The sequence below is a fragment of the Lutzomyia longipalpis genome, chromosome 1 (genome assembly GCF_024334085.1).
Source record: "Lutzomyia longipalpis isolate SR_M1_2022 chromosome 1, ASM2433408v1".
NCBI lineage: Eukaryota > Metazoa > Arthropoda > Insecta > Diptera > Psychodidae > Lutzomyia > Lutzomyia longipalpis.
This window is the reverse complement of record NC_074707.1, coordinates 39,046,459-39,067,481: the sequence shown is the minus strand read 5'-3', so window position 1 is coordinate 39,067,481 and position 21,023 is coordinate 39,046,459. Positions and strand designations below refer to the sequence as shown.

The 21,023-nt window shown below is 38.4% G+C and overlaps 2 protein-coding genes across 2 annotated transcripts; one reads left to right on the top strand and one right to left on the bottom strand.

Annotated features, from left to right (window-relative positions):
- The first annotated feature begins 1,362 nt into the window (after positions 1 to 1,362).
- On the top strand, positions 1,363 to 9,049 carry LOC129787248 (AT-rich interactive domain-containing protein 4B). Its single transcript, XM_055822681.1, has 5 exons — positions 1,363 to 1,525; positions 1,660 to 2,087; positions 2,179 to 6,572; positions 6,633 to 6,851; positions 8,162 to 9,049. Exons 1-5 carry the CDS (start codon positions 1,520 to 1,522, stop codon positions 8,335 to 8,337), a joined length of 5,223 nt encoding a protein of 1,740 aa, XP_055678656.1. The 5' UTR covers positions 1,363 to 1,519; the 3' UTR covers positions 8,338 to 9,049.
- Positions 9,050 to 10,775: 1,726 nt separating this feature from the next.
- Positions 10,776 to 20,241, bottom strand: LOC129787247 (3'-5' ssDNA/RNA exonuclease TatD). The gene is made up of 6 exons (XM_055822680.1): positions 20,064 to 20,241; positions 19,834 to 19,902; positions 19,213 to 19,561; positions 18,969 to 19,080; positions 14,853 to 15,022; positions 10,776 to 11,206 (listed from the first exon to the last, which is right to left on the bottom strand). Exons 1-6 carry the CDS (start codon positions 20,119 to 20,121, stop codon positions 11,065 to 11,067), a joined length of 900 nt encoding a protein of 299 aa, XP_055678655.1. The 5' UTR covers positions 20,122 to 20,241; the 3' UTR covers positions 10,776 to 11,064.
- Between the last annotated feature and the right edge of the window lie 782 nt (positions 20,242 to 21,023).

Sequence of the window (21,023 nt, the reverse complement as noted above, 5' to 3'; positions counted from 1 at the left end):
ATGTCAAAATTTGTTCAAAAATTTCTCATTAAAAAAATCTGAATTTTGAGAAGAATTATCTAAAATCCTTTTTTAACGAAAATTTTATAATTTTCTTAAATCTATTATTCATACCTAAGCTCATATCTGCGGCTTCTGTGATAGATTACAAAAAGAGAAAATATATATATATATAAAGATTAATTGTAAAAATTAAATGAATAAGAATATAAAAAAATTCTAATCAGAAAATTTTACCAAAATTGATCCTTTAATATTTTAAAATTAAAAAAAAAAAGCAGAAAAAACATAAAAATTTACTTTTAAGCATTTAAAACAGAGTTTAAAACAAAAGAAAAATAAAAGTTTTCGTTTCAAAGCAGAACAAAATCAAGAATATTTTCCAATCATGGGGTTGATTCTGGGAAAAATCTTTGTTTTCAATCTTTAACCCTTTCTCGTCCACGTGAAACATTGAAACATGAGTTCTTTTATCGCGATATTTATTGTTTAGACGCTTTCAGAGGACTTTTCACAGTCAGAACGTCTTCTTTGTATTCTTTAACGTTAATTTGATGTATTTATAACTTGGAAAAACAATTAAATTCATAAATAATTGGAAAAATAAAATGTTTCACGTTTGGGTCAGCGTATGACCCAAAAAAACGCAAAAGAGTTAAAGTAAAATTGGATATGCTTTAACCCTTTAAGGTCTGCGATCAATCTAGCGAGCTAATTGAGCTAAAAATAATTTTTATGGGTTCCTTAAAACCCAAATAAGACATTTTTGACAAAAAATTTCATCTCAAAAATTTTCAGTTTTTCATTCTTCCCGATCCTGTGAGTCGGGATTGTAAAGACATAGTCTTGTACTACTTTGGACTCAATATTCATAAAATAACTATAAAATGAAACATTTTCAAAATTAAGCCTTTGGGTCTGCGTATGACCCAATGAACCTTAAAGGGTTAAAAGAAAAAAAAAACCAAAATTTCCTTTTTCAAAAATTGTTAACAAGTTCTTAAAATGATTCTGAAGAAGTATTTTCTTTTTAACACAACAGATAAAGAAAGAAATTAAATATCAAAATTTTGCAATATTTTTCTCAAAAAAACAAAAAATCTTGCTGTGCAAGAAAATCATTTTTAACCTTTTTAACAGAATCGATTCTTAATTGTATCAAACTCATTTATCTAACTATTTTAATTTTTCCTCTAAAGAGCATAAAAACTTTTCGTTTTACAAATAAAATTCTAAATTAGAATTTATTTGTCTAACTTTTGGCGCTAAGGTTTTTCGCGCGGATTTTTTTCCCGCCAAAAGTTATATTTTTCTGGCGCTTTCTTTGTCGCCTGCATCACCCAATGTCCCATTCATTGACGTGCATGTGACGTTCACGACTTTAGGAGACATATTGATGTAGCTGACGAGTTTTTTGGTGTAAACTTTTTCTCTTTCGCAAGTGATTCAGAATGTTTTTGCCGTAAAAGTGGCGTTTGTAAGTGATAACCAGAGTTTCGAGCGTTATTTCCTCCAGAAGATGCAGGTGAGTGTTGCACCAGGAGTGCTCGTGATGTGGACGCCGTGACGCTGGCAGCTTGAGAGCTGCGCGTCCCAGATTCTCCGTGAAAGGAACCCCGGAGTTTGACCTTCTTCCCCCTTTTGGGGGTTCTTTTGCAGCAAGTGGACGACCCCCCGTATTTGTCTGTCGGCACGGAGGTTAGCGCAAAGTACAAGGGGGCTTTCTGCGAGGCGAAGGTGCGCAAAGTTGTGCGGAATATCAAGTGCAAAGTGGCCTACAAGCAGGGCCTTGGCTCCGGAACTGTGTCGGACGATCAGATAAAGGGTGGCCTGCTGCGCGTGGGGGCCACTGTGGAGGTCAAGCATCCGGATAGGCGTGAATTTGTCGAGGCCACCATCACGAAGATTCAGGATTGCTCCCAATATACGGTTGTGTTTGACGATGGGGACATCACGACGCTCCGCCGGAGTGCTCTGTGTCTCAAGAGTGGACGTCACTTCAATGAGAGTGAAACGCTGGATCAGCTACCCCTGACGCATCCGGAGCACTTTGGGAATCCCGTTGTGGGCGGCAGACGCGGCAGGAGGTGAGAATTTACCTTTTTTTGCTTGTGCACAGTGATGGTCAAGTGAATGGAGCAGTTTGAGTGAATTTTTTCTCGTTGTTTTGTCCCTCAGATCACGTGCAATGCATGACGATAGCTCCGATGAGGAGGATGATGTTGAGAGCACCAAGAGGACACCGCATGAGAAGGAGGAGCACATTGGGAAGGTGGTTTGTGTGGAGAGTACGGAAACAAAGAAGAAATCTCAGAAGGAAAATTGGTTTCCGGGACTCGTTGTGGCGCCCACAGCTCAAGATACCGTGCGGATTCGCGTGAAGGATGAATACCTCGTGCGTTCCTTCAAGGATGGACGCTACTACACTGTCCCCAAGAAGGAAGCCACTCACTTTACGCGTGAAATGGCCCACAAACAGGATGGTGTGGCTGTTCAGGCTGCCCTGGAGTACCTGGACAACGACACACTCCCACCACACTGGGACAGGGATGCCCTCTTCGGGATTTCCGCCAGTTCGAGTGACTACGAGCAAGAATTCGATTCAGACAGCTCAGACGATGAGCCGCGCGAGGAGAAGGATCATTTTGTGGCACAACTGTACAAGTACATGGACGACAGGGGTACTCCCCTCAACAAGGGACCCTCAATTGTCAATCGAGACATTGATCTGTACCGCCTCTTTCGTGCTGCTCAGAAACTCGGCGGATACAATCGCGTAACGACTCAGAATCAATGGAAAGCAATAGCACTGCGTCTGGGCTTTGTCCCGGCCACAACGAGCATTACAAACCTCGTCAAACAGGCCTATAAGAAATTCCTGCAGCCCTTTGAGGAATTCAACCGGAAGCTGGGCTGCACAATGGTCGCACATCCACGCGCAAATCGCATCAAAGGTCGTAGCCTCGTCCGGGCTAATTCCGTGGCATCCCCAAAGCCCGTGGATGTGAAGGAGGCGAAATCTGTGTCCTCAACGGCAACGGATGATTGTGAGAATAGTGAATCAAGCAATGAACCGACAAAGACAAAGAGGAAGTTGTCAACAAACAGCGGAAATGGGAGTGGAAGTACGAAAGTTAAAGCTGTTGCTGAGAAAGTTGAGGAGAAAGCCGTTAAGGAGGAAACTCCGGAGCCGCCACCGGTTAAAGTAACGCCCAAAAGCAAAGCTGCAAAGGTGGAGAAGGATGTAAAAGAAGAAGCAGGACCCTCGCAGAAAGCACCCAAAGCTAAAGTTGAGAAGGAAGACGTCGCTAAGGGTTCCGATGTTGCAACAACACCCACTGGGAGCGCTAAGAAGGAGAAGCAAGCAGCAAAGGCGAAGAGTGATGAGAAACGTGGAAGGAAGAAGAAGGATGAGGCTGCAGATAAAACCGAAGGGAAGGAAGGAAAGTCAGATTCGAAGAAAGCAGCCGCAGATACAGCTTCAGCTGATGATTTTCCCGTTGAAGTTGGAGATAAACTCAACGTGTACTACCACGAGGAGACAGTGACGTATGAAGCGAAGGTGATTGAGAAGTCTTCACAGAATGGGAATCCCATCTACCTTGTTCACTACACCGGATGGAATACACGCTACGACGAATGGGTGCCGAAGGATCGAATTGTGGAGAATCTCACGAATAAGCAGAAGAGAACAAAGAGTGCAGCTTCTGCGGGAAAATCAGCTCCAGCAGTTGAGAAGTCTCCAGCAACGGCACCCCCATCTAAGTCGTCTGCTAAGCGTGGCCGTGGGGGATCAAGGAGTGATTCTCAGCCTCCACGATCAACAACCCCTTCATCCATTACTTCCAACTCAAGCCGCACAAAAAGCCCAGCAACTCCAGCACAGCGACGGACAACTCGTGCTCAGCCTCAGAACATTCGTCGAACTTCCAACAACACCGACATCTCATCGCTTCACACGGAATCCGATACAGATTCCGATGAACCCGTGAAGAAGCCAACACGTCCTCCAGCTGCGTCATCCTTCACAATCCCCGGCAAGTCTGGGAGCGCTGTGACGCAACTTCCGGAAGCAATTGTTCCCGTTGTAGCCATGCGGAATGTCGGGAAGGAGATTCAAGCGATGAAGGATGAAGAGGAGGCAACAGGATCAAAGGGACGTGACTACGATCTCAATCAGATCCGCTCGGAACTCAAAGGCTTCAAAGAGATGAAATCTCCCTCACCCGAAGCAGCTGAACAATCACCCACTTCAAGCTCACATCACGACCACAAGACCAGCCTGTTTGATCTGTCAGACTCCAATACGGATTCCAGTGAGCAGAAGAGTGACGTTGCAAAGGGAAAGCTCACGACATCCTCGTCGGAAAGTGACTCCTTTGGTGATGATGATTCCCAATCATCAGATAAACTTGCCCGCTTGGAGAAGATTCCGCCAAAAGTTGAGAAGCCCCCAACGAAGAAACAAATTGAGAGTCGTGGTGAAAAGAAAGGCGATCTCATGACTGAGAAGAATGTTACGAAGGTGGCTGTAAGTGTTGAAAAGATGGAAACAAAGGCATTTACCGGGAAGGGGCAGTTCAAGTCAACCCTTGCGGAGAAGAAAAAGGAAGAGAAGGCAACAAAAACAGCCGGCGAAACTCCGGCAAAGAAGACACCTGTTAAAGGGGAGAAAACTCCCGTTGGGAAAGGCGAAAAGAAGACACCAGCTGAGAAGACTAAAGCAGCAGCTGCAAAATCCACCGAAAAAGCTAATAAAGCGCAACAGGAGAAGCCTGCTGCTGCAGCTCCGGCAAAGGAAACTCCTGTTACATCTGAGGGAGATGTGTACGAATTTAAGGAACCGGAACCGTTTGAATTTGAAGCAACTGCAGCACCTCAGAGGAAACTCACGACTACAGCAACAACAGCAACACCCCCTGCTGAAACTACACCCCCACCGGCTGCTGAGAAGAAGGGTAAAAGGGCAAAACAGGCTGCAGATGATGGGGAAGGTAAAGCAACGGGGCCAGCTTCGAAGAAGGCAAAGAAAACTCCAACAAAAACTCCAGAAGCGGAAAAGGCAAAATCCGCAAAGAAGGATGACAACCTCGATGCACTCATTCCTGTTCATCTAATCCCAATTCCAAATGTCAAGGCTGCTCCAGTATCTGCTCCAATGACAAATGCTCCCGCTAGTTCGGCTTCAGATCCCTTTGATGCACTCAGAAAGAGCCCAAGCTTCAACTTGGCCAATACACTCAGTAGTAGCGTTCCGGAGGTGCCGGCCACCACGTCACAAGAGCAATCTATTACAAAACTTCCAATATTTACAGACGACAAATTCCCCAAGATGACCGGCGATGTGAAACGTCCGAAGGAGGGATTGAAGACTCCGGCTTTTGTGAATTCCTTCACGAACGTCTTGGACGCTCCATGCCAATTTGGTGGGACAATTAAGGATGTCTTCAAGGGAACGGAAGACGATAAAACGCGTATTGATGCATCAAAGGATCTGGAGACGGCTAAGAAGATGTTCCTAACGGCTGAGTCTCCATTCGATATGGTTGAACCCCCGAAGATTGATGTACCATCGATTGCTGATAAAATCCTCATGAAGTCTCTCAATTCACAGCAAGCTGCAGCAGCGGAGGTTAAAACGGAAGACTCTGCGTCATCACCTGCAGCTCCAGTGGCCATTAAATCACCCGAACCACCGCAGACTATGGGAAAAATTGAAGCTCTGGCAATTCCAGCTCCGCCTCCGGTTAAATTTGAAATTCCGCCGGTTGTTGTGAAGAAGGAAGTTGAGGTGGTGCATCCGAAAGTGAAGCCACCACCTGTATTGCCTGAGGCAAGCAAAGTTGATCCGGATATGCCACCGAAGAATAATGATCTCTGCGAAACAATCCAGAAGTTGGAGTCTGCCATACAAAAATCCTCGAATCTCAATCGTTTCACCGAGGACTCATCCGACAGTACGGATTCGGAGCAGAGGCTCGTAATTGAAGATGAATCGCGCAGTTCTGAAGCAGTTCAGGGAGATTTTGCGGCCACAAAGAAGGAGGGAGATAAGAAGGAAGCCACCCTTGTGGCGAAGCAAGAGAAGATGGCAGTTCCACCGCTAAAAGTTGACAGTATTACTCTGAAGGAGGAAAGTCTGTCATTTGCAACGAAATTCCAGGAATCCCTGTACGGTATAAAGTCCCCGGAGCACGCATCCCTCGTTCCCAAAGCCCAAGGGGATGCAATGACAATGAAGTCACCACCAACTGAGGGAGAAACAAAGCCCGATTTAACGTGCAAGGAATCCTTTGAAGATTTCTTCGGAGAGAAGAAGGAACCCATTCCGGAAGGAGGTCAACTGAATGAGTCAATTTCCCTTCTTCTCTGTGAAGAAACCATCCCGTGTAGTCCTGTGGCTAGTGGGCATCTCCGGGAAGCTGGTGAGAGTGCTAAGAGACTCCACAATCCACATCCAATCACGGCGGACATTAAGCCCGTCCCCATGGACATTGAGACAACAGATGTGAAGGCTGAGCCCCAGAGGACACCCAACAGTTCCCCAAGAGACTCCATCAGCCCAGATGATCGTGAGTACAACGAATAATCTTCGGGTTTTACAGAAAAGATAAAATGGGTCGAATTTTCAGGACACGACGAAGGGACAACGCAGAAGAAGCGTCGTAGAGCGAGGAAGTCATCAGAATCAGAGGCAACGCTGCCGAAACGACGAAAAGCAGTTACGCGCAAAGCAGCCATGTCAGCTACAAATGGATCAGATAGTGAAGATAATTCGGATCCAGCACTTCAGAGGACTCACGTAAGGCGATCTCCTAAGCCATGTCAGTACAACTTCCTCGTGCAATTGGGTGAGTTTTCTCTCTTTGTTTTGTTTAGTTTTCTAATCCAATATAACGGAATAAGTAGATGGAATAGAATTTAAAAAAAATGGGTTGAAATTTAGTACTCAAAGTCCAGATTAAGCTGTTTTAAGTCAAGGCCTTAGTTCTATTTGAGCAGGTTTTTGTTCTTTAAGTTTGGTTTTTGAAGCTAGACTTCAATGTTAAAACTAGGCCTAATTTTACTGTCTCTGCTTCAAGACTAGACTTAAGTTTTCTTCAGGATTAAGCCTGTTTAACTACAAAGACTTCAATGTTAAAACAAGGCCTAATTTTACTGTCTCTGCTTAAGTTTTTGAAGACTAGACTTACGTTTTGTTCAGGATTAAGCCTGTTTAACCAGGTTTATTTTTTTAGGCCAGGCCTAAGGACTAAGGACTTTACCCTTAGGCCTGGTTTGTTCAGGCTGTAATTCTACTCAAGTAGGCTGTAGTTCTTAAAATTAGGCTATAGTATATCAAACTAGGAGACTTAAGTTATTTTCTTTTTGGGTTAGGCTTATTTTTCTTTTACCTACCCTATTTGAATTTCCTTATAGCAGGCTTTAGTTTTTCAGGCTAGATTTAAGTTTGTTAAACTAGGCCAACTAGGCTAAACTCTTTTTCACTTACTTACTTACTTAACCGACGCTACAGCTGGTCTTCAGCCTTGGCCTGATCCAGGATCCTCTTTCATCTGTCCCTATCCCGCGACACTGTCCGCAAAATCGGCATCCCTATTAATTTGGCATCCTAGACCACGCCGTCGATCCATCTGAAGCTGGGCCTTCCTCGTTGCCTCGAAAACTCTTTTTGAGCTAAACGGCTTTATTAGGCTGTGCCTAAGTTTTGGTTTCTTCAAAATTTTATTCGTCTAGTCTATTTGATTATGCTAAAATGTTAGACTTAAAATTCTAGCGAAAATCAATAAACCGAGAAGTAAAACTATTTTGTAGAACTGGAGTGTTGAAGGCCCAAAACTATGTTAGATTAGATTAGAAATAAAAATAAATCTTGTTTTTAGGTTTTCGTTGATTTAGGTTAAAGTTCTCTTTGAATTAAAATTTTCTTTCTAAGGCCCTAAGCACTAGTCTGCAAAGGGCAGAATAAAATTTTATTCTATTCTATTTTCTTTCTAAGTTTTCGATTTTATTGTTTCAAATCTTTCACGTTCTTTGGAACTTTTTTTAGTTTCTCCGCAGAACTAGTTTCGATTTTCTTTCATAAAACGATTTAGATTTTTTTATAAGTTAATCTAACTATCCATACTAACTAACTTTATTCATTTAAAAAAAAACCTAGATCCCGCCTTGAATAGCAGTCAGCGCATTACGATTTTGAAGAAGAAAATCCAGGAGCTTCGAAAGACGTACAATCAGATCAAGGCAGAACTTGCAAGTATTGATAGGCGTCGGAAGAAGCTCCGAAGGCGCGAACGTGAGAATAAGAAGAATCAACAGAAGGCGGCAGCAACATGAATTGCTCGCGATTGTACATACAAATTGGATTTAATCTGTGTTGTAAGTAATTTTTGATCATTAATGATAAAAACTTCCTTTCACAATGAAATTTTCTTAACAAAAAAAATCATTGAGAATGGGTTAATAGGTTACACTTCTTTCATTTAATCATTTTTAATTTCTTAACAATTTAAATTTTAGAAGAGAATAAAAATCTTTTGATGTACTTTCAATAATATGAATAAACTAATTAGTAGAGAAATAAATTTTTGGTGTAAAATCTATTAGATTTAAATCTTTCAATTGATGGGAAGAAGAGAAGCGAAGGAAGATAAAGAAAAGAAAAATCACATTGAGCTTTCCGAAAATATATTTCTAATAATTATAATGGCACTTTTGGTACAATATTTAGGTCTGTTTGGCCAAACAGATTTCTCAGAGAAAAAAAAACTCACAAAATATCACATCCAATATCTTGTAAATAAATTGCATTTCTATTATTATTTGAGAAATAATACATTAAGAAATCTGATTATTACAAAATATATTTACAGAAATATATTTTACACATTTTCAGTCGCTTTAGAACATTTTTTTTCTTTTATATAAAAAAGTTTTTTTTTATTATATAAAGGTTTCTAACATTATATTCTCCTTTCTCTCTACATAAGGCATTGTATGGGAGATTTTTCATCATTCATTTGAAATATATTTACATTTTTTTATTTAATATTAAAATTGTTTTTCTTTCATCAATAGAATATATAAAAATTGCGCAATAGATTTCTTAGCTAAATAGGTATTAGGGAAGAGCTGATCAGCTGAAAATTTTCTAAGGAAGATCTCGATTGAATGAGGCCTCATTCAATAATGCTGCTGCACTAATTGTTAAAACTATTTTTAAACTCTTTTTTTTTTAAATTGAGATTTAAGGACATTTCATTGTGATTCCTTCTCCCCTCTAACTAGTGCAGATTTTTCTTACTTTTCAACTATTTCATAATCTCTGTTGGAAATAAAATGTGGAAGCAATTTTTGTACTGATAAATCGTGGATTATTACAACGAAACAAGTACGTTCTACAAACTAAAATAAAAAGACTTTTTTTTCCCCTTAAAATACAAAACACAAATTAAAACACCCAGGCAAGATTTTAGCTGTGATTCTTTCTTTTAGCTGTGATTCTTTCTTCAAAGAATTAGCTGTGATTCTTTCTTCAAAGAAGCACAGCTTCTGTGTATACTCTAAAATTCAAAGTCGTCAGATCGGGCTCAAACTTGGGATGAGCACGAATTAGGGTCCCTACATTCCAAAAAATGGTGGCGCCAAAAATTGTTCCGGCCGTCCGTCCGTCCGTCCGTCCGTCCGGAACCTTTTGCTAAATTACAAGAGAACGGTAATAGATAGAGACTTGCGGTCAACGGCAAAGTTCATATATCAGGTGGAAGACATCCGATTATGAAGTCAAATCCAACCCCCCACCCCCCCGTCCGCCATTTTGAATAACCCCCAAATTTTGTTTTCGCTATATCTCAGGCCCTATTATAGCTAGAGGTCTGAAATTTTGATATGTTGTAGGGGCCATCAAGACCTTTCCAACCATACCTCATTTTCGAAAATCGGCCAAGCCGTTTAGCCAATATGGCCGCCACAATTTTTCATCGAAAACCTGCCATAACTCGAGAACGGCTTGACCGATTTTGATCAACTCGGGCTCAAATGAAAGATATTAAAAAGCCCTACAACTGCTCGGAACATTGCAAGTTCAAAAAATGACCGCAAGGGGCGCTAAAATCGAAAACAAAATTTTCGATGAGTTTTCGATGAATATCTCGAGCACCGCTTTATAGAATTGCTTCAAATTTTGATATGTTATAGCTGGCTATAATATCTTTCATCATGCCAAAAATGAAGAAAATCTATGTAGCCGTTCCGGAGATATCGCGTTTTAAAATTAACATGTCATATCTTGAGTTGCATAAGACCAACGCCCCGCGAAGCGGGGCGTTTCATATATACATATATAAAAGTAAAGTAAAATATATATAAATGCATAGATATATACATTATATATAACATATAAAAATGCAAAGATAAAAATTAAATATAGCATGGATGGAACAGTATAAAGCAAAAGAACGGTAAGTAAAACTTACGGGCTGTGATTCTTTCTTTGTCAGTGAAATGTGAAGATGGCTGAAAATTGAGGATGGGCAAATTTTGAGGACAGACTTACTCTTGAGCCGAATCACAGCCAACGCCCGCCACGATTAAGGATTTCTTCAAAATTTCTGCGCGTTGGCTGTGATTCGGCTCAAGAGTAAGTCTGTCCTCAAAATTTGCCCATCCTCAATTTTCAGCCATCTTCACATTTCACTGACAAAGAAAGAATCACAGCCCGTAAGTTTTACTTACCGTTCTTTTGCTTTATACTGTTCCATCCATGCTATATTTAATTTTTATCTTTGCATTTTTATATTTTTTTATCAATTACAATTGATTGAATAACTTAATAAATTTTGGTGATTAAAGAGAATAAATAGGGGGGGAGGGCGCGAGTAAGTTTATGAAACGTTTTACAACATCTTGTGGAAGATATATAGCTCACATAACGGAGCATAGTTATAATTATATAAAATAAACCATTTGTGGGATATCTTTTGAGTAAGAATAGTCCTCTGTCTGACGAGAGTCTCAATGCTCAGTTAAATATTTTGTCGCAAAACTTCCCCCGAAAAAGTGAAATTACTGCGATAATCCGAAGAGCTTGAGGGCATTGAAGGCGGTAGCCAGAGCAACTTCCTCGGGTGTCTTCTTCATGAAGGCCGCAATCATCTCCACGATCGCAGGCAAACTACATGGTTCGTTGCGTTGAAAAGTACAGTATCTGAAAGGGAATTTATCTCGGTTAATTGTATTTTAATGAAAACAAAAGGTGATCTGTGTTGGGATGCGTTGAAGGGTGAAGAAGACATAAAATCCCGTATCAATGTTTTGTGAAAACCTCAATAAAAAAACAAAATTGCTTTACAACATGGAAATCTCATAAAATATTTTGTAAAGTAAATCATAAATTTTACAAATTGATTGTTAAAGGCATATAAAGATGTTTTAGTGAAGGATTTACATGAACTTTAATTGGTGAAAATTAATTAAAATTTATTTTGTGAATTTCCTATAAAGCCCTTAAATTGTGTAAAATTTGAGGAAATTCATTTCCGTTTTTAATAAATTGGGACAATGAAGAAATATTTGTTATTGCTGCTTCAGAATTTTGTGGAATTTGAAAAAAATTAAATTAAGTCGCATTTGCTATAAATCTGATTAACAGCGCCCTCACTTCGCTTTTAACACTCGGAGGACCGGGCAATTTTCACTTACGCGGAGGATGAAATTGGACAGAATGACCAACGGTTTTTTTTTCAAATATTTCACGGAAATATGGAAGATTGCATTTGCAAAATAACTATGCGTGCATATTTTATTCAATTAATGGGGGGATTTATTGCGCTTCGCGCAAATTTTGGATAAAAAAATATTATAATGGAAGATTGAAATCGATAGACAATCTGAAATATTGGTTTTTATGGGTGCGCTGAAACCACTTATCAATCTCAAAAGAAAACAATTTATGGAGGCTACCTGAAGGGTTTTTTTAGATTAATCCTTGTATTTGCTTATTTTAAGTATTGAATTTTCCGGAGTTTTTATGTAAAAAAAAAAGTAAACAACACTTTGACAATTGTGCAAAAGAGTATTTCGACGTGCCCGAAGATTATGAACCATATTCCTATCTTTTAACACAGGAGTATAGTTCATAATCTTCGGGCGCGTCGATTTTTTTCGAAAAAAAAACCGTTGGTCACGGTGACCATTTTCATCCTCCGCGTATATTTTCGACTTTGACCTTAATTATCTTTTAAAAAGCAAAATATTTTCCGGATTTTCTTTAGCCTAACTTAAAGTAATTGAAATTCCCTACACATAGACGTGGTATTTATCACGATAGGTTCAATACATTTTAATCTATGACGATTTAAAAACTCGAAATGGACACGGTGTCCACATAAATCCTCTAAGTGTTAAACTAGTGTGGTGGTGATTGGTGAAAAATCTGTGCTTTATAGGTACCATGTAGATAATCTTATAAGGTCCCAGCTTTTCTGAAAATCTGTATTTTCTTGTAATTTTTAAGTTAGTTTTATATAATTTTTGAAGTTTTTGAAAGGAATTGATGCAAGGACATATGAAGGATGATCCTCTATCGCAGAACAATTTTAACCCATCTCATCTTGTAGGGGAACATAAAAAATAGAAGAATCGCGAGAGAAACTCCCCAATATCCACTGGGATCACATAGAAAAGTGCAGTGAAAGTACAGTCCGGGAAAACATAACCTCAATTTGGGAACAACATTTAAATGAATAGGAGGAACTCCATTGTGTTCGACCAGCATGGCATCGGGACCTCTTGTGCTTCTTTATAACTTTCCCAACCTTTCCTGCCTACCCGGATGAAGATTTGAATGATTTTTGCTTCACTTCTGTCTCCACTCCAAGAAGAGAAAAAAAAAACTCAACGACGGGAAGTCCGGAAAGACAGAAGTGAAGCAAAAATCATTCAAATCTTCATCCGGGTAGGCAGGAAAGGTTGGGAAGGTTATGAAGAAGCTCAAGAGGTCCCGATGCCACGCTGGTCGAACACAATGGAGTTCCTCCTATTCATTTAAATGTTGTTCCCAAATTGAGGTTATGTTTTCCCGGACTGTACTTTCACTGCACGTTTCTATGTGATCCCAGTGGATATTGGGGAGTTTCTCTCGCGATTCTTCTATTTTTTATGTTCCCCTACAAGATGAGATGGGTTAAAATTGTTCTGCGATAGAGGATCATCCTTCATATGTCGTTGCATCAATTCCTTTAACAGACCTCAAAATTAATACATTTTAGACCATATAGCCGAGACACATTTTTTACTATAAAAAAGATCTATTGAGTGCAATAAAATAAAGATTAGTAACACGATCTGACTAGAAAATGATAAGAAACTTTTATCAAAATATGGGCATTCAATGAGGTATAAGATCTTATAGTTTTTAGAAAACGTTCCTCATTTGCTATAAGATTTATTTTATTTATTTTTTTGGTATATGTCACGGATAACAAAGAGACTTTAGGAGCACAGAACTCCTTCCGGAAGCGTCTAAAGGGTAAGCGCGTTAATCCAGCCGAATTAAAACAACTATCTCCGGAGCTTTCGACGCAGTTTGCGCGTCTTCCTCAGCAGTCAGTTACGTCTAATTTTGGCGGATTGCCTGAATAACGCGTATATCTCGCTCAGCGGAATATTGGAGGGCTTTTCGGATTTTTCTTCTACTTTTTCACAATTTTCCTCAATTTTCAGCATTTACAACTTTTTACTGGACTCTTTTTCTCTTTAAAAAAAAAAGCGTTCTGTGCTCCTAAAGTCTCTTTGTTTTCATCTTTCGTCGGAGAAACTTGTCTCAAACTGTGTCAAGGATAGCAAGATTATTATTTACCAAAATATAAAATCTTCCAAGAGATTTTAAATTTTTTTTAAAGGATCAATCCAAAATAGCTATATAATACTATGCTTTCGAGATTTTTTGATACAGGCTTTAACGGAAGAGTAGGGGTCTGATTTTAAATTTTATATAAATTTTTAGCCATCACATCTTTAGAGGGTTCTAAAAATTTCAAATTCGAGATTTTTGGCCAGAAATGCCTAATTTGAGCTCAAAGAAGGATTAAAAAATATTTTCACGTCATTCCACATACTGGGGCTGTATTCTCTAAGAGTGAAAAACTCTCGTGATAAACTCCCGAAGGCTTTTTGCAGTGAAAAAGTGAGGAAAACTTCACGGATAAACTCCCGTAAGATTTTCCTGGTTCTTACATTTCTTTTAAAGTGATAAATCCTTCAGGAGTTTATCACGGGAGTTTTTCACCCTTAGAGAATTCATGCTCTGGATTCCTTATTGTCCTTAAGGTCTTGTTTAATTTTGTTTTTTTATATCCTAAAAATCCTTTAGTCTAGACGCATTTTATATTTTTTTATTCATTGAAATATGCTTTTTCTGATTGATAATAAAGTACTTCGCAGCACAAAAAACTTTTTATAGCACAAAATGTGTCTTGGTTATGAGATCTTCAAGTTATATTTTTTTAGAACAATTAAATCTACAATCTTTCGCCCCACAGTTGACTCAACTCTAAAATTTCAGCTAAATAACATTATTTGAAAAACAAATACTTAAAGATTATTTACATTCAAATATTTAAAAATAAAATTGCCCAATAAATCATCAAAAAAGAGAAATTTCTCAAATAAATTTAGAGAGGGTGGCCAAGAATTTCTAAGATAACAAATCTCATCCACATAAACACGCGCAAACTCGTAATATTTTATCTTTTCACTTTGAGCTTCTCAGGTCAATATTTTCAAATAAATCATGACGCAAAGATCGAAAAATAAAGATTATCCAATTAAAAAAAAAGAAGAAAAATACGCACCTGTGAAGAAATAGCAAAGATCTCTCTGTAATAGCAGTCTTTACGTGCTGAGGCAATTTTGATGCCCTCGTATTTGGATACATAAACGGAGAATCTGACTCCACCAGCAGCTTATCCACTGACAGAGTTCCATCCTCCAGTAATTTACGGACACCGGTGTCCGATTTGTCCTGAAAACAAAATTAAATCAAAAAGAAAATTAAATCATAAGAAAATGCACCGAAATGGAAAAAAAAATGTACTGGTAAGCTGACCAAGCTTACGAGAGCTGTGTTTCTTTCAGTGTACCAATTTTGTGAGAGCAAACTAGAACGCGAATTAATTTAAATACGCGCAAAGTCGGGAAAAGTTGAAAAGTCATAGGTACCCTAAGAAATGTTTGGAAGGCCATATCTCGAGAACGGATCCATAGATTTTCATAAATTTTTTTTTGTTTGAAAGGTCTTGAAGTCAGCTATAACATATCGAAAAATGAAAAAAATTTATGTCGCCATTTTCGAAAAATTCGAGTTCGAAATTTTCGAAAACTTTGTTTTCGATTTTAGCGCCTCTTGCGGTCATTTCTCGAAGTTGCAATGTTCTAGACATTTGTAGGGTTGCACGAAACCTTTCATTTGCGCTTGAGTTGATCAAGATCGGACTTGTAGAACCCGAGATATGACATGCCAACTTTGGAAGGTTATATCTCGAGAACGGATCCATAGATTTTCTTCATTTTTGGCATGAAGCTAGATAATATGGTCAGCTACAACATATCAAAAAATGAAAAAAATTTATGTCGTCGTTTTCGAGATATTCATCGAAAACTAATCGAAAATTTTGTTTTCGATTTTTGGCCCCCTAGCGGTCACTTTTGAAACTTCGGATGTTCTAGAGAGTTGTAGGGTTTGTTGAGATCTTTCATTTGACCCCGGGTTGATCAAAATCGGTCAAGCCGTTTTCGAGTTATGGTCGATTTTCGATGAAAAATTGTGGCGGCCATATTGACTAAACGGCTTGACCGATTTTCGAAAATGAGGTATCGTTGGAAAGCTCTTGATGGGCCCTACAACATATCAAAATTTCAGACCTCTAGCTATAATAGGGGCTGAAATATAGTGAAAACAAAATTTTGAGGTTATCCAAAATGGCGGACGGAGGGGTGGGGGGGTGGATTTGACATCATAATCGGATGTCTTCCGGTCGATATTTAAACTTTGCCGTTTACCGCAAGTCTCTATCTATTACCGTTCTCTTGCAATTTAGCTCTGAACTCCGGACGGACGGCCGGACGGACGGCCGGACGGACGGCCGGCCGGAAAAAATTTTTTTTGGCGCATACGTTTTTTGGAATGTGGGGACCCTAATTCGTGCTTATACCAAGTTTGAGCCCGATCTGACGACTTTCGATTTTGCTCGGTACACAAAAGCTGTGTCTGAAAGAAACACAGCTAAATCTGCATAAAGAATGTTCACGTGGATGCAGTAAAATGCTCAAATTGAGGTGTTAATGAAAATGTTTATGCATGCATTTTGTAAAATTTAACATGCAGACGTCAATTAACACCTCGTGGAAAATTTAAATATCCCCCTTCGTAGTCAACCCAGGCATTGTTTTTGCGGCATTTCCATTCATTGGGAAGTGTTTTGTGTGAGCTAATATTAGTGGTGGAATTTTGGGAAGATGTTTTATTTATAGCGAATTTTGAAACGCATTTTGTGTCTTCCTTGACAATGTTCGCGGGAAAAGAGGAATTTTGCTTACATCGATAAATTCAGCGGAAGAATTTACGGAAATTTCTTTGAAGAAAAGAATTGTTTCAAGTTTAAAAGACAACAGAAGACAGTCAAAGGTTAATTTTCAGGGTCAGAAAATTAGTTTAGAGGAAGTTTCTGGGAGAAATTGATTGAGAAAAATTTATTTGAAGGATCAGTAAAATATAATTAAACAAATTAATGAAAGAAGACGATAACTTAGGAGACTCTCTGAATATTTAAAATTTTGTTAAATTCCCTTAAACTAAATTTTTGATCCTTCCATCTCCAACAGAATACGAGACATTAAAGAAATGTTATTTTGTTAAAAAAGAATTTTAGTGTAAATTCTATTGATTTTTTTTTAATAAGTTGTTTGAATTCGTTTAAATAAAACAAAATCAATTCACAGATCAATTTTTTAGGGGCATCTGTCAACAACTTTAAGCCTGAAGAAGGTAAGAAATTTTATCGAACTGTCTTCAAAAATTAAAATTGTGAATTTTTGTTCTTTTACATACTTGTTTTCTGATCTTTCCACTGTTCCTAATAATTTCACATGAAGTGTAATGAGTGTAAACAACTAAAATACGTTATTTTCTACCTTTTCTCTTCTTGTTTGACAAATAAAACGCAACATTATGTAAATTTCTTGTTGTCTGTGCAAAGCCAAAAAACTTGCCCCAAAATCTCCCGACAATCTTTGCAGTTCGATGAGGCATCCTAACCCAGAAAAAAAGATAAATTCAAGACGGACGAACAAAATGCTTATTAAATGGTAATAAATTCTTATAAATTCCGTATTTTAATTGCTCTGACTCATATATTACGCATTCCCCGTGCACAGACTCTGGGGCTTCCGCACGGGGGAGTAAATTGGAGAAATTTTTGGAATAATTACGAAATTAAGCGACTAATAAGTATAAATGCTCTGCGATGCGTGACACGGTATAAAAATAACACGAGAAATATTATCCCAAAAAAAGATCAAAACGATGAATGGAAAAATACGTGAAAAAGTTCCCAAAGTTTGCACGTGAATAGATTCAGAAGAATGGCTAGCAGTTCAATGGCATGGTTGGTGAAAAAAATTGTATGAACCTGCTCTGGAGGGCGTAGTGTTATCTCCGTGTCGTGAAAATAAATATAATTTGAATAATTATTTTTATTAACACTCCGCAAGTCATCTTTATTTTTGTGTTGGGGTCCAGAGGCTCTTAAACTATTTCTTTTTTTTTTTTTTTAATAATTCTTGTAGTGATAAATCATTTTTCTAGAGCAGTAAGTATCCTGAAAAAGGGCTTGAATTGTAGTAATCGAGTAATGAAATGTATAGAGCATATGCGTCTGGGCTTAGATCAATAAATATTTTTTTAAACAATAAAAAAATATGTTCAAAAGGAAAACAAAGAGAACAAAAATGAAGGAATAAAAGCATAAGCTTTGAAAGAAAAATTAAATGCAATAAAGCCGTAATTTTTGATTTTTTTTCTTAATAAGCACAAAGCTTATGCGTCTGGTGGATAATCATTTAAAAAATAATAAAAGATCACCATTTATCAAGAAAAAGAAGAATGGAACGTTTTGTAAACTATTAGAGTTAATCGATCAAAGCATTACAAAAAGCATATGCTTTATGCATTTAAAGGGAAAAATAAGTAGAATGTGGACATGACTTTTGCATTATTGCTTAAAATGTATAAAACATATGCGTCAGTTCATTTATCGTTAATCTATTATCTTAAAAAAAATCAATCAAAGCACTAAAGGTAAAGCATATGCTTTATTAATTTAAAGAAAAATGCTTGAGACAAAAAATGGTGCTGGAACTTTTTAGAAAAAAGTTCTCCAACTTTTCTCAGCTTGTTTTTTTATTTTTAAATTTTTGCATGTATGCCATACTTGGGAAAATTTTTGGATTAGGTATGTCATTACTCGAACAAAAGTGAATAGACTCCTTTATTTAAAAAAAAATCATCGGTTTTTGAAAAATAAACTCCTCTGGATCCCCTATCAAAGGAACCATAAATATTTCATAAGCTGGCCGTTTTAATGTTAAAAGTTTCAGCCTAATTTCCCCCCGAAAAAAAGGGCTAAAAAACACCTTTCAGTCTGCGGAGGGAGTTTGTCAGAGAAATGAATAACCATAGGGAAAAAAATTTGATTGCGTGCTCGATTACTAAATCGCGGAACGGCCAAACGGTCAGTGAAGAACTAATAAAAAGTGAAATTGTATTTATTGCTCTTCGTTTTTTCTTTCTCATTTGGAGTGTTGAACTCTTTTTGCGTGAGCGGTGCGGTTTTTTCTTGATTAATTAATTAATTGTAGGTGGAAATGTTGTGTGCATTTTCACTTTTTTTGCGGAATCTTTCCGTGCTTACCTTACACAAGTAGCCAGTTAATCCTAGAAAGAACCCTCGGCCGAGGTATTTCAGTGCTTCGTCTGTGGTGCCCATAAAGCCTTTAACAATTACTTGGGGCACATCCGGATATCTTTGAAGAAAGATGTGAAATACAATGAAAGAAAATGAAGTCATTGAGATTTTTATCTCTCTTCTATCAAATTATTGTGGAAATTATTATTGGGCGTGTTTGTGGGAGGAGAATAGGTTGGAGGAGACTTACTTCTTTAGTATTTCCAGAACATCTTCTTGGGCAGATCTCTCGTGTATGAGGAGCGGCTTATCGAGTTGGCAGGCGAGTTGAATTTGTTTCTCAAAGATCTCCTTTTGTACATCAGGTTCAGAGAAGTCTCTTTGGTAGTCGAGCCCACAGGGCCCAATTGCTACGCATTCGGGTGCCTGAGCAATTGATGTGAATTCCTGCCACGATGCTGGTTCCTCCTGTATTGATTTTGAATCATGCGGATGGATACCAGCTGTGGAGTAGACAATCCCTGGGTAGATTCGCGATAGCCTCAGTGCCTCTTTGCTGCTCTTCACCGAAGAGCCCGGAACCATAATCTTTTGGACTCCTGTTGTGGAGATAAACAAAAATTGCGTGAGTGGAAAAGCGTTGTAGCATATTAACATATTGTGAGACTTTTCTCGCACACGCACGAAAAGCACCAAAGGGGTGGGCAGCGGGCTTTGTTGCGCAGGGGGGGACAACCTAAAAATAACTCCTGATCGCATTGGGAGGCTGCGTGATCCACTTTTCCCCCCAATGCGGAGGAAATGTGTCAAAATCACGCACACAGCCACAAAAGCCCCCCAATCATAATATGTAGCCCCAAGTTCACCTCACCTGCATCTTTAGCCCTCTGTATCACAGATTCCTGATCCCGGGTGAATTTTTTATGCACAAGATTGGCCGCTGAAATGAGGGAAAAGTCCAGTGAGACACATACGGGTCACTCAGAAAAAAAATCACAAAAATTTCTGGAGTCTTAGAGAGAGAGACACAAACTCCAACAAGAACAGAGCACACACGGAAATTTCCACTCTCATAAATTCCAGAACTTGACGAGAATTTACCTCCATCAATTAGAATAAGATTCTCATAGAGATGGTCAAAATTCTTCTCATCTGCCATAGCACTGGGTAATTGTTAATGCACTTTATAAGGCACCACGTAAAATTATGTTTTAAAACTACTTCTTCACTCTGGCCACTTTCGTTCGAATAAAAAGGTTTATTGTGTTTGAATGATTAAGCTCCCGCAAACGGAGAAACATTCTCACCTACACATCTATGTTTAAGTTCCACACACCCACACTAAAGCTGCCTTTTCGTATTCATATAGAGAAACATGTTCATAATAGTTTATTAGTTAATCTAAGCCCCCGGGCAAGAGTAAGCTTTCATGATTTATTCATTAAGTTTTTTTGGGAGATTATTGAGAAAATATGATCTTTTTTAGATCAATGATTGTAGCTAAATTTAGAAAAAAAGCTCCAGAACTTTAAACTGGAAATTTTCTGATTAAATTTTATATTTTTTTATATCAATTGTTGTGGAATTAACAATTAAGGGATAATTTAATAATCATATGGAAACTTAAGAGTGTTGGCTCCTCGGCACTTGCGGAAAACGCACTTGCGGACTTGGCTGATTTTACGACACTTGCGGACAGAGAAGGCTACCTGGGTACGAAAGGGATTTACCCTAGACATATGCGGACTCCGGAGGGTAGGTAGAAGTTTGAGCATCGACAAATTTGCCACTTGCGAACAGTATGCGGCCAGCAAAAGGGGCCTTCTGTATGTGTGTGATCCGAAGGCGCAGTGTGGGTTGTGAAAACTTTAAAAATTAGCTAATCGTTCATTAATTCAAAATTCTTCAAAACGATTTTTCTTTTACGAATTTTAGCTCTCCATGCCCCTGCCCCAAGGGGTGTTTATCTGAATGAAAATCTTCGGATTATTCGCTAAAAATTCGGATGATTCGCCAAGATTCAGATTATTCGCCTAGATTCGATTGATTCGCCAATATTCG